The sequence below is a fragment of the Octopus sinensis genome, linkage group LG5 (assembly GCF_006345805.1).
Source record: "Octopus sinensis linkage group LG5, ASM634580v1, whole genome shotgun sequence".
Lineage (NCBI taxonomy): Eukaryota > Metazoa > Mollusca > Cephalopoda > Octopoda > Octopodidae > Octopus > Octopus sinensis.
In genome coordinates, this window is record NC_043001.1 from 73,413,308 (window position 1) to 73,430,149 (window position 16,842).

The 16,842-nt window shown below is 35.2% G+C and overlaps 1 protein-coding gene across 1 annotated transcript in view; it reads left to right on the plus strand.

The window, feature by feature from the left end:
- LOC115211640 (DDB1- and CUL4-associated factor 8) overlaps nucleotides 1–16,842 on the plus strand; it is an 84,566-nt gene that overhangs the window by 46,316 nt on the left and 21,408 nt on the right. The window contains exons 3-5 of the mRNA XM_029780273.2: nucleotides 4,258–4,367; nucleotides 7,363–7,503; nucleotides 12,779–12,873. Of these exons, the coding sequence (XP_029636133.1) occupies nucleotides 4,258–4,367; nucleotides 7,363–7,503; nucleotides 12,779–12,873 (346 nt within the window). The remainder of the gene's footprint in view (nucleotides 1–4,257; nucleotides 4,368–7,362; nucleotides 7,504–12,778; nucleotides 12,874–16,842) is intronic.

Genomic DNA, 16,842 nt, shown 5'->3' on the forward strand with positions numbered 1-16,842 from the left:
ATATATATTATATATATATATATATATATAATATATATATATATAATACATACACACACACCACACACACATATTGGTTTCAGCCATCGGAACTGTGCCCATTACTTGGGTAGTCAATTATATCAAACCGTATCTTATTAATCTTAGAAAGTTGACTTGTACAGGGTTTGAACTCAAAGCATGACTAAATGCCTACACCTCTTTTGTCTAATACTCTGCTGATGCTGTCCTCCATCAACTATGGAGATATTTATAGTTTTCATCTTACCAATTGTTCTGACATTGCTTCAGTTATTATTCACTCACATCTTGCTATTTCAATGAAGTTATTTTTTAAAGTATTGATAATTCGTTTGAAATTTTGGCATAAGACCAGCAATTTCTGGGGAGGGGTTAAGTTGATTTCATTGCCCCCCCCCCTCCCATGCTCAACTGGTACTTATTTTATTGTTCCCAAAAGGATGAAAGGCAAAGTCGAAAATGGCAGTTTTTGTACTCAGAATGCAATATTGGAAGAAATGTTGCTAAACATTTTGTCTGACACAGCAATGATTTTTTTTTTACTGTAATTTTTAACTAGTAATTACGTTTTTTAAAGTAATTATTAGTTAATTATTGCTTCATTGTTTGACTTTGATTGCAAATTTTGAGCTGATATTTTAATATATAAATGATTTTACTAATTAACTAGGTCTAAGAATACAGTAGTAAAGTATGTAATTATCTAATTAATAGCCATGTACACATTAAATAAGTACTGGGATTGATTTGTTAGACTAAACTCAAGATGATGCCCCAGCGTAGTTGCAGTTCGTTAATAAGTCAAAAATAATAGGGTGTGTGTGTGTGCATATGTATATTATGATTTTGCTTAGGCAATAACCAGCTTTTAGACTTAAGTAAACTTATGTGCTTTAGAGTAGACCATGATATCAATTAATAAATGGTTCTGAGGTTATAAGATGTTGCAAAATCAGCTGTAAGCTGAGTGGTTACATAACTCTTGTTCATTTGTCATTCATTAATTGATATGTGTGTGTGTGTAAGAGAGTGAGCGAGTCCTCTAGCTTGATAATGTTGTGTGTAAAAAACCAGTTGAATAAAAATACTCTATTTGAAATTGGAAATGTTAGCAACAGAAAGAGCATCTGGCCATAGAATATTGCCTGCTTAAAAATAATCGGATGCAAAAATGCTGATGCTATATTTTGTTTGTGTATGGCTCGGTATTACTCATGAGAGAAGGCTGTACCTGTACCTCTGCTGCTCTTCAAAACAATTATTTATTCAGAGCTTCTTCATATCTTTGTATATAACAAAAAATGGTTAGTAAAGGCTGGATTCTCCCTCACATTAAACAGGTACTCTTCCTGTCATCTCCGTATTTGATCCATACATACATTTAACAGTTCACAACTTAGAAAAATGGTGTAGCTACAAGCAATTGAGTTTGGACATTTGCAGAGCCAATTTCAAAATAAACTAATGTGTCATCTTGGTTAACATTAGCTGGGAATGAGACCTCTTGTGGTCAACAATTATGTATCTCTCTCTGTATTATGGCCACAATACTATCATCATAGCTTCTTGCCTAATAATATACTATGAAAGGGGTTTTGGTACATAGCCAAAGAATAATTTTAAAAAATACACAGAATGAACAAGTGTTACAGTCTTCATGACAAGAAACCTGATACAAGCATGTTTAAAGATGTAATCTTTGGCAATATGACAGTAGAACTCTCATTTCATCACTTTTTTATATTTACTTTCTTTGTTGGTATGATGAGAAACTAAATAATGGTAGGACTGTCATTCTAATTGAAATGGTGATAGGGCTGTCATACTTAGTTGCAATGGTGATAGAGCTATCGTACCAAGTTGAAATGGTGATAAAACTGTCGGATTGGGCAGGTCATCACAGTTTGACTTAGTTCTTATACTGAGTTTCTACATTCCTAGGTGGGTTGGTGGGCCCCATCTTGCTCTTACATTGCCTGTTTATTAGCTGTTATTAATTGTTGTGTTGTCTATCAGCTAACCCAACTGCATTGATTGGCAAAAACTGTTAGGGTTTTTGGAGGAGGTGGGAGTGAATGCTTTGGGGTATTTGTTCCAGCTCTACATTCTGCATCTAATCATGTCACGGCCCACTTTACCTTTTGTCTTTCCTGGGTTGATAAAATAAAGTACATGTCAAGTATTAAGATTAATAAAAGCCACTAAACCTCTCCCCCAAGTTCTGGCTTTCTGGCTATTTAAGAAATCATCATCTTCCTCAAGGGTTGTGGATTGGCTAGAACCACTAGAGCATTGGAAAAATTTGTGGTATTTGTTTCAGCTCTTTATGTTCTGAGTTCAAATCCTGCTGAGATCAAATTTACCTTTCATCCCCTCAGAATTTATAAAATAGGGACCCGTCAAGCAATGAAATTGATTTAACTGAGTATCCTTTCCCTCAAAAATTGCTGGCTATGTGCCTCAATTCAAAATTATTATTATAATCAGCAGGATGCACATCATATCACTCATGAGTTTGTTAGTCTGTTTATAAATTCGAGTGTTGTTCATCATCGTTTAATGTTTGCCTTCCATGCTAGCATGGGTTGGATGGTTCGATAGGATCTAGCCAGGTAGAAGACTACCCCAGGCTACTGTCTGTTTTGGCATGGATTTTATTGCTGGATGCCCTTCTTAACATCAACCACCCCGCAGAGTGGACTGAATGCTTTTTATGTGGCACTAGCACAGGCGAGGTCAGTTTTGGCATGGTTTTTATAGCTGGATGCTCTTCCAAATGCCAACTGCTTCATAGTGTGAACTGAATGTTTTTTATGTGTTCTAAATCATTTGTTAAAGACCACCAGATTGGTTTGATTTTTTTTCTGTTTGCCCCTTTGAGGTACAATTTTGAAAGAAAATTTCAAAATTTTTGTTTTGAAAAATAATTACCATGCACACATAGGCAGGGTATCATAATCACTTATTTTTGTCTGTTTGTGTGCTTGCAAAATTACTGGAAAACAACTGAATGAATTTTCACTAAATTTGGCAGAAATACTCATTGGGTGAGTGGCTTGAAATGATGAAAATTTGGTTGATTATCTTCAAACATACATAAATACACACATAGATATGTGTGCGTGCATGTGTGTACAGTGATGGATTTGAGGATTTCATTTATTTATGAGTTGATTTCTTAATTTCACCTGAGTATAAATACCTATAATGGTGAAACACTTCTCAAATTCTCTGCAATATTTTCTTTAAGTATTTCATATGAATTGATTCTCATCTGTATTGCATAGATACACTATGGTGTACCTATGCTCATAGACACGTGAGTACATACATACATTCATAAACACATACATAGATATGTGGCTCTGCGTGTATGTGTGTACAGTGGTGGATTGAAGGGTTCATTTATTTACGAGTTGATTTGTTAATTTCACTGGAGTATAAATACCTATTATGGTGATATTTAAAAAAAAATTCAGTTAATTAAAAAGCATGGGTAAGCAACGCATTGTAAGACACTATAATTTGCAAAAAAGTTTTTCTGCATGCAGGGTATGCATCGCCCCTCTGATAGCATTTTTGTTCATTTATTACTATTAGTATTAAGGTGGCAAGCTGGCAGAATTGCTAGTACATTGAACAAAATGCTTAGCAGTGTTTCTTCCAGCTTTACATTCACAGTTCAAATGCTGCCAAGTTTGACTTTGCGTTTCATTCTTTTAGGATCCATAAAATAAGCTGAACATTAGACTCAATATCCCCATCTCCCAAAATTTCAAGCCTTGTAGTAGAAAAGATTATTACTATTATTATTATTATTATTATTATTATTATTATTATTATTATTATGGCAGAATAGTTAGCACAATGGGTAAAATGCTTAGCGGTATTTTGACTGCCGCTACGTTCTGAGTTCAAATTCCACTGAGGTCAACTTTACCTTTCATCCTTTCGGGGTCGATAAATTAAGTACCAGTGAAACACTGGGATTGATGTAATCGACTAGTCCCCTCCTTGCTAAATTTCAGGTCTTGTGCCTTCAGTGGTAAGGATTATTGTTATTAAGACAGCAAACTGGCAGAATCAACTTTACCTTTCATCCTTTCAGGGTCGATAAAATAATGTACCAGTCAAGCACTGGGGTTGATGTAATCAAATTTCAGGCCTTGTTATTATCATAATTATTATTATTATAATTATTATTAATTATTATTATTATTATTATTATTATTCCAGGCACATTACTTGCAAGTGGTTCAGATGATTTGAACATTGTTTTATGGAATTGGGTTCAAAGTCGGCCAGCTTTAGTATTTGACAGCGGACATCGTAGTAATATTTTTCAGGTATGTCTTAACATTTTATGTTTTAAGAAAGAAAATAAAGATACTATTTCACATATTTAAATTATCTATCTCTCTATCTATATAAACATCCATCTCCTCCTTATTGCATGAGACTTTGAATGTTTACATATGAATTTAGAGCAGCTTCTATCGTGGTTTTGTTGGGCTTGGTTGAATGTTATTCTCACACCTAGCTGTTCAGTTTTCTAGCCAAGAAGACTGGTACTTGGCCACAAATATGTAAGGGAAGGGTATAGTTATTTACACACACACACACACACACACGTTCACACACTTGATAATAACTATATCTAAACTGCTATGTCTTCCAGTTATCAAGTTGCTATCTCTTTCGTGAGCTGTAGCCAGCGAGGAGGCTATTACGTAGTTGCTTAACCCATTAGAAAAAGCAGCCAAGCTTCTTTCTCTCAATAAAGGAAGGTTACATTGAGTATTGTAATCCTGGATATATTGTATTTGAATAAAACATGAGACGGCCATAATTGGAACACCTTTGATCATAGGTCTGCTAGATCAGAACTGCCTTGAAGCTGGACAACTACAAGTTTATAATTTTTAAAAAATTTAACTTTCTGATTGAGACATTTTATTTTCAAGCCATCATATTATTCTAGCATGATTAATTCTCTTTAATTAATTAGGTCCTCTAATCACTTTACATTTAGTCATTTTTATTGATCTACATCGATTGATATTATTCTGGTTCATCAATAATCTGAGTTGATACACTGCCACACTACAAACTAATGGAACAATAGTTTTTACTTCACATCACCAGCCAAACAGTCTTTATTAGTTCAGTCCACCTAGCTATACATAGGTTCCATCTACCAACTACAGCTCACTATATAATTAGATATTTCACTATCTAGCAGTTGTAAGTTCAAGTTCTCCATTAGTTTTCAAGAAGTGAATAAAAGATTGCATTAATATCCAGGTTCAAGGGGGAAGTGAACAAGAGGTTTATGGTAGTACCCAGATTCAGTGAGGAAGTGAACAAGAGATTACAGCAGTACACAGGTTCAAAGAAGAAGTGAACAAGAGGTTTATTGTAGTACCTAGATTCAATGAAGAAGTGAATGAGAGTACAGCAGTACTCCGGTTCAATGGATAAATGAACAAGAAGTTTATGGCATATGACTCCTGTTCAACAAGGAAGTAAATGAGGTTTACAGCAGAGCCCAGGTTAAATGCCTAAGTGAATAGCAGTTTATTGCAGTGTCCAAGTAGCTTTATATATCTGTGTCAGGACATAGTTCAGATTTGAACTGTGTATGATCTGAGCTGATGTAGTGTTGTTATAAACTGCTGAAGTTTTGTTATAATGTACCAGTATCCACTATCAGCCAGGTGAATTTCTTAACCAGGCTCTGTAACAATATTTCTGGCATAGCTCTGTAGTTAAGAAGCTTGCTTCCCAACCATGTGGTCTTGGGGTTCAAGTCACACTGCACAGCACCTTGGGCAAGTGTCTTATAGAACCTTGTTAGTGGATTTGGTAGACAGAAACTAAAAGATGTCCATCATGTGTGCATATGTGTATGTCTTTGTATTTGTGTTTGTCCCCCACCACCACCACCACTTGACAACTGGTGTTTCTCTAACTCACTGTAACTTAGTGGTTCAGCAAAAAGAGACCGACAGAATAAGCACCAGTCTTTAAAATAACACTGAAGTTGATTTATTCAACTAAAACCCTTCAAAGTAGTGCCTCAGCATGGCTGCGATCCAAAGAGTGAAACAGTAAAAGATAAAAGAATACTGAAGAGTTTTCCTGGCACTGGTTCTACACCATTTAGTCTTATCTCTGTTTTTGTGTGTGTGTGTGTATGGTGGGCTTTGCTATTGTTCACAAGAGCTGAATATTCTTTGATTGTAAAGATTGTGGATAAGTGAGGTTGGTTCTGTTAATTTCGAGTGCAATTTAATGTAATGTGATGATGAACTCTTGGGAGGTGGTGGACATGCTGTAGAATGGTAGAGGATATTTCTTGAGTGGGGAGTAGTGACTTAAGAATAGCAAGAAGGGTTTGGAGAGAGAGAGAGAGAGAAAATGGTTGCTGGATGTGCGCATCTTGTAGACCATTCTCTGATAATCTCAAGTTGAATGATCCAACTTACTATTGTTCTATCCTCATCTATAAAATGAATCGGTTTAAGTGCTTTGATAACCTGTTGTGGCTCACCCAATCTCTCTCGAAACATAGATGCAACACAATACTGTATGTAATATTTCACCTGTACAAACTCCTCTCCTCATCTAAATGCCATTAATTAGTTGTTAGTGCTCTTAGTTTAGTCGAAAGTAATTAGCTCAGTTGTTATGCATTTCTTAACAAAAATTAAAATAAAAGCATTTAAATTTCTTCTCATCTTTTTAAGTCAAACATATAAAATTTAAAACAGTTCATCTTATATATATATATAATATATATATATATATATATATGTATAAAGAGTACAGAAGCTGGCTACCCACATGGTTCTTCGTCTCAAGTATTTGTCTTATGAAGAAAGGCTGAAGACACTCGAACTTTATTCTCTAGAAAAACGACTACGCCGTGGTGATCTGATTCTTGCTCACAACATCATAAGTGGAAAGTGTAACCTCTCGAAAGAGCTGTTCTTCACTCCTGTTCCAGAGCGTCGGCTGCGGGGTCACTCCGAAAAGCTCTATCTGCGACGATTTCATCTCAATCGAAGGAGAGGGGCTTTCTCTGTCCGGGTTGTGGATCCGTGGAATAAGCTGCCGGACGAGATAGTGAAGATGCCGACGACCACTTGGTTGAAAGTCTCTCTTGACCAGAAATGGCCTGAACTCTTTGCATGAACACCCTTCCTGTACATAACTCCATGTCCCCCTACATGGCCTTGCTTTTTGCTTTTTGAGCCAAAAAATTAACTTAACTTAACTATATGTCTCTTTACTTATCTATCTAATGTGATTTTTATCTTTTGTGTTTGTTATTTTCAGGCCAAGTTCATGCCATTTAGTGGAGATTGCCATGTAGTAAGCTGTGCTCGTGATGGTCAGGTACGCCTGGCAGAGCTTTCACTGACAGGCGTATGTAAAGGTACAAAGAAACTAGCAGTCCATAGAGGAGCTGCCCATAAGGTAATTATAATCCTGCATGTATTATTTGAAAGAGATGTTAGTCTGACATATTCACTATAACACATTTAGCTGTTATATCTTAATAAATGTCTTCATACTTAATCATTTTGTAAAGGCTTCATTTATTTTAAAGGTAGTTCTCATTATAAAACTGATTTTTACTGTTATAATAATAATAGTAATCATCATTTAATGTCCACTTTCCATGCTGGCATGGATTAAATGCTTTGACTGAGGACTGGCAAGCTAGGAGGCTGCACCAGGCTCCAATCTGATCTGGCAAGGTTTCTACAGCTGGATGCCTTTCCTAACGCCAACCACTCCGAGAGTATGGTGGGTGCGTTTTCTATGTCACCGGTACGGGGGCTAGTCAGGCGGCACTGGCATCAGCCATGCTCGACTGGTGCTTTTTATATGTCACCAGCGTGAGAGCCAGTCAGGCGGCACTGGTATAAGCCATGCTCAAATGGTGCTTTTTATGCGCTGCTAGCATAATTGCCTGACAATTGAAGGGTACTTTTAAATGGGCTGGTTATGCGACACTGGTACCAACCACGGCTACAATCTCAATTAGCTTGCTGGCTATTCTCAAGCACAGCATATCTCCAAAGGTCTCAGTTGCTTGTCATTACCTCTGTGAGGCCCAATGTTTGAAGCTCTTGCTTCACCACCTCATCCCATGTCTTCCTGGGTCCACCTCTTTCACAGGTTCCCTCCACTGTTAGGATGTGACACTTCTTCATGCAGCTGTCCCCATCCATATGTAACACATGATCATACCAGCGCAGTCGTCTCTCTTGTGCCCCACATTTGATGCTTCTTTTGTCCAACTTTTCTCTCAGGGCGTTTATACTCTGTCATGTATACACATCCAGCAGAGCTTACTAGCTTCCTTTCTTTCAAGCTTATGCATGCCATCAGCAGTCACAGCCCATGTTTCACTGCTATGTATAATAATGATAATCATAATAATCATCATCGTCATGCTTGATTGGGTCATTCTTTGGCTGGATGCTCTTCATGTCTCTCACCCTCAACTTTTATCAAGTAAAATAATATTACTCCTGATCCTTCAAACATTGATTAGATCAATGACTGAATGTGTTTTCAAGGAATATTGTAAATAAATGACTTTGTTTGTTTGAAGAGTGACTATTATTTCAATATAGCATTCAAGTGTCAAGTTATGAAAAAACACAAAAATCACACAAACAAACACTCATACACAGATGATGATGATAATATATATATTTATATATTTATGAAGTTCACCTTAGTTTTAATGTCCACTTTTCTATGCTTGCATGTGTGTGATGGAGTTTTATTGAGGCAGAGTTACTATAGCTGGATGGTCTTCCTGTTGCCAACCCTTATCTATTTCTAAGCAAGGTAATATTTCCCCATGCCTAGACATGTTTTTGCAGAATACTGGAAATGAGTTAAATTGCTTCTATGACAATAATATGCATTAACAACTATCTTGTTATATTAAAACAAGGACACACACAAACATGAACATAAACACAACAGACTTCTTTTGGTTTCTCATCTACCAAATCTATTGACAAAGCTTTCGTTGGCTTAGGTCTATAGTAGATACTTGCCTAAGGTACTACACTGTGTAACTGAACCTGAAACCATGTGGTTTATAGCAAGAGTGATGTGTTTAATCTTTGCCTGCATGAAAGGAAGTACATTCTATAGTACTTGTGTGCACCACCATAATTGCAACCACAGGTCCCCTGCTTCGACCTTCCGCAAACGACCTTCCACCAATGCCCTTGAGCCAGCAAAAAGAGTTTGACCAAAGCACGCATCAAGGTGCCCGTGTACACACATGCACACCACCCCCAGCATATATCCCTTCACACAAATTGTACCCCTATATATACACAGATCCACACACATTACACACTGCATACTAACATAACCCCACCTCCACGACTTTATCCTTTACAGAAAGAAAACAGACCAATGAACACAGCTATATATACCTACACCCCAGAAAAAAATTATACATATGACACTGCTTCACATACACACACCCCATCCCCACAGGAGCACCACATTAATAATACACACTTTCCCCACTTGCAGCATACCCAACCAAGGGATGTAACACCTAAACTAATCCCTGAACCTTTTTCTTTCCACCACCTTTTTCACAGCAGCTGCTAACCAGTTGTGCTAATTCACCTCCAACTAATAGAGAGCAGTCACCATATTCCCTTCCATGTCGGCTAACTCTGATGAGCGTAAAGTTATAACAAACTATGACAAAGAAACCCTCGCGCGAAATACCTTTATATATCTTCCCTGTCTTTCTCTTGACTGATTTATCTCTTTTCTTTTTGTCTCTCTTTTTATAACAATGTGAGATAATTATGAAATCCTGAATTGCTTTGCACCAATGAGATTCAAGTAAATCAAAACTGCTGTATATGAGTATTGAAGAATTTTATGGTTGAATATGAATATTAAAGACTTTATAAATAAAATGAAAACAAAAAAGTAAAACAAAAAAGAAAATTCGATTAATCCTTTCATTACCATATTTTAGTTGAAATATAATGCCTTCCTTTCAATTAATTTTGAAAAAAACAAAAAATACTAAGAGTTAAAAATACACTGCTTTTTGTTTCAATTTATTTTGAAAATAATAAAGAATGTACTGAAATAGTTTTGTCATTAAGCTGGTGTTTGGGACATAAATTAACATAATATTTTAATGGAAGGCTTAAACAAAAAGTTTGTATCATAGAGCCATGGGTTGTCTCATACTTGTTAAAGTGTTAAATACATACTGATTATTTGGTACACTCTATCAAACTCCAATTTGCTTCACTAATGTAAAACTTAAATATTATTGATGTCGGGAAAGCTGATTCTCTCCCTTGCAATGGTAATGATTAATGCATAACCAATGACGCAGCATTGAGTTTATACATCCATTTAACTATCTTTTATCTTTTAGCTATAGTCAATTCATTTGACTAATTTCTAGTCAAATGAATTGACCCCAGTTTTTTTTTTTTGTTTTTGTTTGTTTTTTTTTGCTAAGCTTGGTACTTATTCTATTGGTCTTTTTTGCCAAATTGCTTTGATGGGCTTCTTTCAGTTTCTGTCTACCAAATCCACTCACATGGCTTTGGTCAGCCCAATGCTATATTAAAAGACACTTGCCCAAGGTGCCACGCAGTGGCACTGAGTCCAGAGCCATGTGGTTGGGAAGCAAACTTCCTTCCACACAGCCACATCTGTGCTATAGCTAAGTCAGACTTAACAAAATTTCCAGACAAATATTTAACCGAAAATAAACCAGATCTGCATTTGTGGACATGGAGAAAACCTTTGACAAGGTCTCTACTCTCCCATCTGATGCTGCTGCAGAAGCTAGGGGTAGATGAATGGCTAGTGAGAGCTAGCAAAGCTATGTACAGGGTTGCTGTCAATAAGGTGAAAATCAGTAGTAATTGTAGCAATGAATTTAGTGTGCTGGTAGGAGTTCTCCAGGGTCCAGTTCTTGACCCCCTATTATTTATCAGTCCTCCAGGCTATAAATGAGTTTAACCCTTTCGTTACTATATTTCTGACCAAAATACACCCCTTATGTGTTTCAATTAATTTCTAACATAATCATAAATTTAGTCTGGTTTCATTAAACAACTATAACTTTTTTATTTATCAATATATTAACGTGAATTTTGGAAGATAATTTAATGAAATGTTCTCAACCAATTCTATAATATAATTTTTGTCACAAAGTGACTCTAATTGCAGGTAGATACAGGTAAATTCAACAAAATATAAAATTATTAAAATTTTGTTCAAACATCACTATAGAAAATGGGTTATTAGCTAATATTCAATTGGGTATACAACAAAATTTTACGATAGAATTTGTTATTCTGGGTAACTTTCTGATACCCATAATAATATTTATGGCAAAATAGTCTTAATTTCTATCCTTTCTTTCGCTTTGTTTACATTTAGCGTAACGGTTTGTTTCTGTCGTAATGATTTCAAACAGGCTCATTCGAAAAAGTAAAAAGAAATAGTCTAAGGCTTTACTCTTCTGGGAAAGTCTGTGGCTTGGTCCAGTTTCTTCAGAAAAATCACCGAAAGAAACAGTTTTTAAATTTTCACTCCATTCAGGTGCCAATTCATTTTCTTTATCGCTGTCGGAGCTCTCGGATTCACTGTTTTCACTTTCGGAAAATGAAACATCAGATTCATTATCAAATACCACATGCTTTTTTTTTCAGTCATAGAGTTAGATTTATGAAGGTCTTCAGTAGAAAATCCTTCGAATTCTGACTCGCTGCTTGATATAATGAAATTCGTATCCATTTTTTGTCAGAATTACAAATTTTGAAAACACAATAGGAACAAATTTCGGAAAAAAATCTCCCAAAATTCACGGAATTAAAATTACACTTCGATTTTTGTACAAAACTGTAGTTGAACTGTTTATGAAGTATAATACGTATTTTCACGAATGTACTAAAGAGATTTGCTCTGATATTCTCATTTAAATATGAATAGGTAAATTCAGGCGGCATTGGGCGGTTTGGTCACATTAACCAAAATTTGTTTCGGGCGGTTTGGTAACGAAAGGGTTAATACTGGTTGCCTATAGGAGCTCTTTGATTCTGATGACCTTGTCCTTATAGCTAATTCCAAAGTATAATTAGAAAAGAAATTACAGGAGTTAAAGTAAAACCTGGAATCAAAAGGCCTTAGAGTTAACTTAGCAATGGCCAAAATCCTACAAAGCAGTAAAGCAGACAAATTACTAATCCCTTTAAGGAAATGGCCCTGCTTGATATGTACAAAAGTTGTAGGTAGAAATTGCATATGGTGTACCTAATGTAAGCTTTCAACACCTAAGTGGTGCAATAGAATCACAAGAAGGTTAGCATAGAAAGTAGTTTTTGTGTATAGATGTGCAGGAACAATAAGCACTAAGACCACACAGGAAATAGTTTTCCTCAAATGCCCAGATTTTTTAGAGGTAGCTCATGGTTTGTTACCTAAGTGACCTAATTTGCAGTGGAGCAGGATGTTCCTGAAGTGTAGTCACTAGAATGAGAACCAGATGGAAAAGTCTTTCTATCAATAAGAGGCTTCTTTTTAACTATGAAACAAAGCTCCATCACTGGAATTTAAATAGCAAAAGTAATATTCATGTATGCATGTCTGAGTATGTATATAAATATATATGTATATATGTATTTATTAATATATGTATGTACAATTTATTTTCCTGTAACAGCTGGCTCTTGAATTAGATTCCCCACATGTCTTTCTCAGTTGTGGAGAGGATGCTTTGACCTATGAAATTGATTTACGACAAGAAAAACCAAATAAGTTAGTATAATAATAATCTTTCTTACTTTATTTACCATTTCTTCATAGTTCTGTAAATATGTTTCTAATGTGCATGCACTTGTGTGTGTGTACTCATGCATTACCTCTTACAGAGTTTTGTTTATATTTGTTCAAACAACAAAGCAGGTCACAAATTTTGGAAAGATTCAATGCTGTTTAATGGAGTGGATAATATATACAGTGGGTACCCATATACAAATAGTTCTCTAAACTAATGGTATTTCAGAAGAAAATTAAACTCATAACATACTGAAATTTGGACAACAAATTACAAATAGACTATGCATGTATACTAGTGTTGGGAGAGCACATACAAATGGTGTACTAATTGAATAAATTGTTTGGTGAACAGTTTTCTGAAGAAAATTCTATTCAGCCAATGAACTGAAATTTGAACAAGAAACCATAAGTAAGCTCTACATGCATATAAATGGCTTGGAGAACATGTGCAAATGGTTCATTAATGTCCATGTATGCATTTCGTGCTGCTTGTAAATTTTTATATGTAGGAAACAATATTTTTCATATAGTTTGCTAAAAACATAATCACAGATCAACAGAAGTAAGACAAGCAAATATGCATGCATGCTTGCACGTGCACATACACACACACACACAGACACATATCATCATCATTATTTAATGTCTGTTTTCCATGCTGGCATGGGTTAGATGGTTTGACAGGAACTGGTAAGGCCGGGGACCACACCAGTCTGCATTGCCTCTTCTGGTATGGTTTCTATAGCTTGATACCCTTCCTAACTTCACCCACTTTGCAAAGTGCTTTGTATATGGTACAACACCAGTGCTTTTTACATGGCACCAGCACTGGTATCACTTCCGCTGTGATGAATGGGTCTTCCTTGAGAACTGCAAGGCACCAGATATCTTGGTCCTTTATCATCTCAGTCGTCATTTCATGCCTTTATGTGGAAATTGTAGCTTGGAATGATGACTCCACTTTGTATGTATTTCATTTATTTATGTAACGAATATTTTGGTTAATGAACAGGGCTCTGCAATGGATTATGTTTGTTTATAGAGACCCCACTGTAATTGTTTCACTTGCTACCACAATGGGAGATCATTGGACTTTAAAGAAATACAGTCATTTCTCTATCTGAAACTAAACAGAAGAGAATCTGTCAAATGGTGAAAGTGAGTTTTTTTAGCAGAAGGCAATTATATATTATGGAGATGTATTTGCATAGCAAGTGACATGATCTGAGATTGTGTGCTGGAACAAAAACAATTGCAGCCTGGAAGGTGTTTATAAGCCATTTAAGAAACACACAAAAACTGTTAGATTCACTTCAACATTTAAATTTAATTTGCCAAAATATTTTCACTGCATTGAGACCGCGACCTGTTCACTGACAAAATTCCATGCAGCATGGTATTTTGTCAGTGAACAGGTCGCAGTCTCAAAGCGACGAAAATATTTTGGCAAATTAAATTTAAATGTTGAAGTGAATCTAATGGTTTTCGTGTGTTTCTTAAATGGCTTATAAACACTTTCCATGCTGCAATTGTAATTATATATGTAATAGACAAAGAAAAAAGTGGGAAAGTTTGTAGCAGAATAAATGAAGTGAATATTAAATTCTGGCAAATAACACTGTGTAACATGATTTTTGTCCTTAGGTAGTAACTATCATTTCCTATGTGCTTACTCCTAGTGAAGAATCCCTCTCAACACATAGCTCTGATTCTCCTTCACTTCTACTGCTCATGATCAGAGATGCACATATTGTCAGCCACTATATACACATATTGTAAGTGACATACTCAGTTGGCTATGGTCAAGCAACTGACAAGTGAGTCTGTGGTATTGAGCAGAATATTTGTTGTAATGATATTTCTGCTTCAACAGCTCAGTGCTGAATCTGTTTGAAATGTAATGGGAAATATGTCAGTTTTGAAACATTCATGTCCAGGTCACAAAAGCAAAGTTTGAAGGGAATAGTAGTCATTTCCTTTGATTTCTAGATAGAAAAGAACACTTACTGACCAAAGACAAGAAAAAAAAAATAATAATTTGGGTTCACAGTGTAATTGTGTTTTGTTTTCTAGATGAATAGTTTGTAAGTTTGTTTTCTTGTAATATCAGCTTTACAAAAGTCGTTATTTCTATAGTTCATGTGGTTTTTCTTATGTACTTGAAGTTAATATATTTATGAGTGTTATTAAAATATTAATGCAGTATGTAATATTACAAGTGGTATACAGCATATGGAATTTGTAATCTCAGAAAAATGAATAATTGTGGATGATTATGATGGCTGATGTGTGTCATCGGTTTGACTTAGTAGTTATATTCAAGTAATGCTTCTCTTTTATTTGCATACTAATAAGTGAAACACTAATATTTAACAAAATTATTCATTCTTAAGTTTTGTGGTTAGTAGCAAAGTTTGTCTATATTCAGTTGTAGATAATAAATTGCAATTAAATTTCATTTACTTACGTGAATATTTACGTAAGTAAATGTCATATAAAATGTATAATAAATGTTTATTTACATACAAATGATTCTTTAGTAATGTGAATATCTACATACAAAAGCTTTTTTTTAATAAATGTATTATTTTTTTGTCAAATGCAATCAAATTAATACACATTATCAATTTGGTTATATTATAGGAATGAACTATTTATGTCTTAAGGTTTCTGTGTTGACATGCTAAGACTGAGTGCTTTTTGCTGAGTGTATTATTTGCAAGTATATTCTAATAAGTTTCAGTTGTGCTTAAGTTGCATAGTTTTACATTACCACAATACAATTGGCAATTGACAATGTACTCTTTCACAGGCTTTTTTTTTTTTTTAATTTCCCCAAATGTACAAGTACAAAGAAGTATCTTTAATACCTTCTTTATGTTGTGAGAGGTATGGGTGCTTTAATCGTAGTGGGTTTTGATCTGTATTGATGTTAGTCACACACAAATTTTAAATATATTGTATGTCTGAATTATGTATTTATATATTATATCCTTTGCTGGACATTTTAATTCTTTGAAGATAGTTTGTTTGGTCAGTGCATTTTCAGTGTGAGTTTGTCTAACTCATTGTTGGTTTGTTAGTTTTATAGCTATTGGAAGAAGCAAATTTGCTGGACAAAATTGGAAAGGGTTGAATATTTTGTAATATTTGTGTATTATATGAATGTTTGGTTATTACTTATTTTTTTCTTCATCTATTATGTATACAATTGCTATAGGTGCAGACATGGTTGTATGGTAAGAAGCTTAGTTCCCAACTACATGGTTCTGGGTTAAGTCCCACTGCATGGCACCTTGGGCAAAAGTCTTTTACTATAGCCTCGGGCTGACCAAAGCCTTGTGAGTGGATTGGGTAGATGGAAACTGAAAGAAACCCATCATATATATATATAGTGAGAATTTACAAAAAATCAAAAGACGAAGACAGGTGTGTAAAGAACAAACAGATGTATTAGTTTAACACTCAGGAAGTGAGTCTTTTACTTTTCGAGCCTACGCTCTTTGACAGAAAAGAGCACAGAAATAAACAAGGAGAGAAAATAGAAAACGGTTTAGTGGCTAGAGATCTATCGTGGCGAATGCCGGACAGAGGGGTCACACAGGAGAGCTAGGAAGAAGGGGAGATAATAAAGTAGTGGTGATCCCAAAACGAAGGTGCGTGTATGTGTATAGATATAAGTATGTATGTACAATTTATTGAAATGTTTATTTTACAACTCAAGTTTCATGCCACTGCAATTTTCTGATAAGCACTTTCACTTGATAATTACTGTGGCATGAAGTTGAATGTATTGAGCACGCCTTTCTCATTTATTTGATACAATTTGGTATTTGTGTGTGTGTGTGTGTGTGTGTGCGCCATGTAAAAAACACTCAGTCCACTCTGTGGGGTGGTTGGTGTTAGGAAGAGCATCCAGCCATAAAAGCCATACCAAAACAGACATAG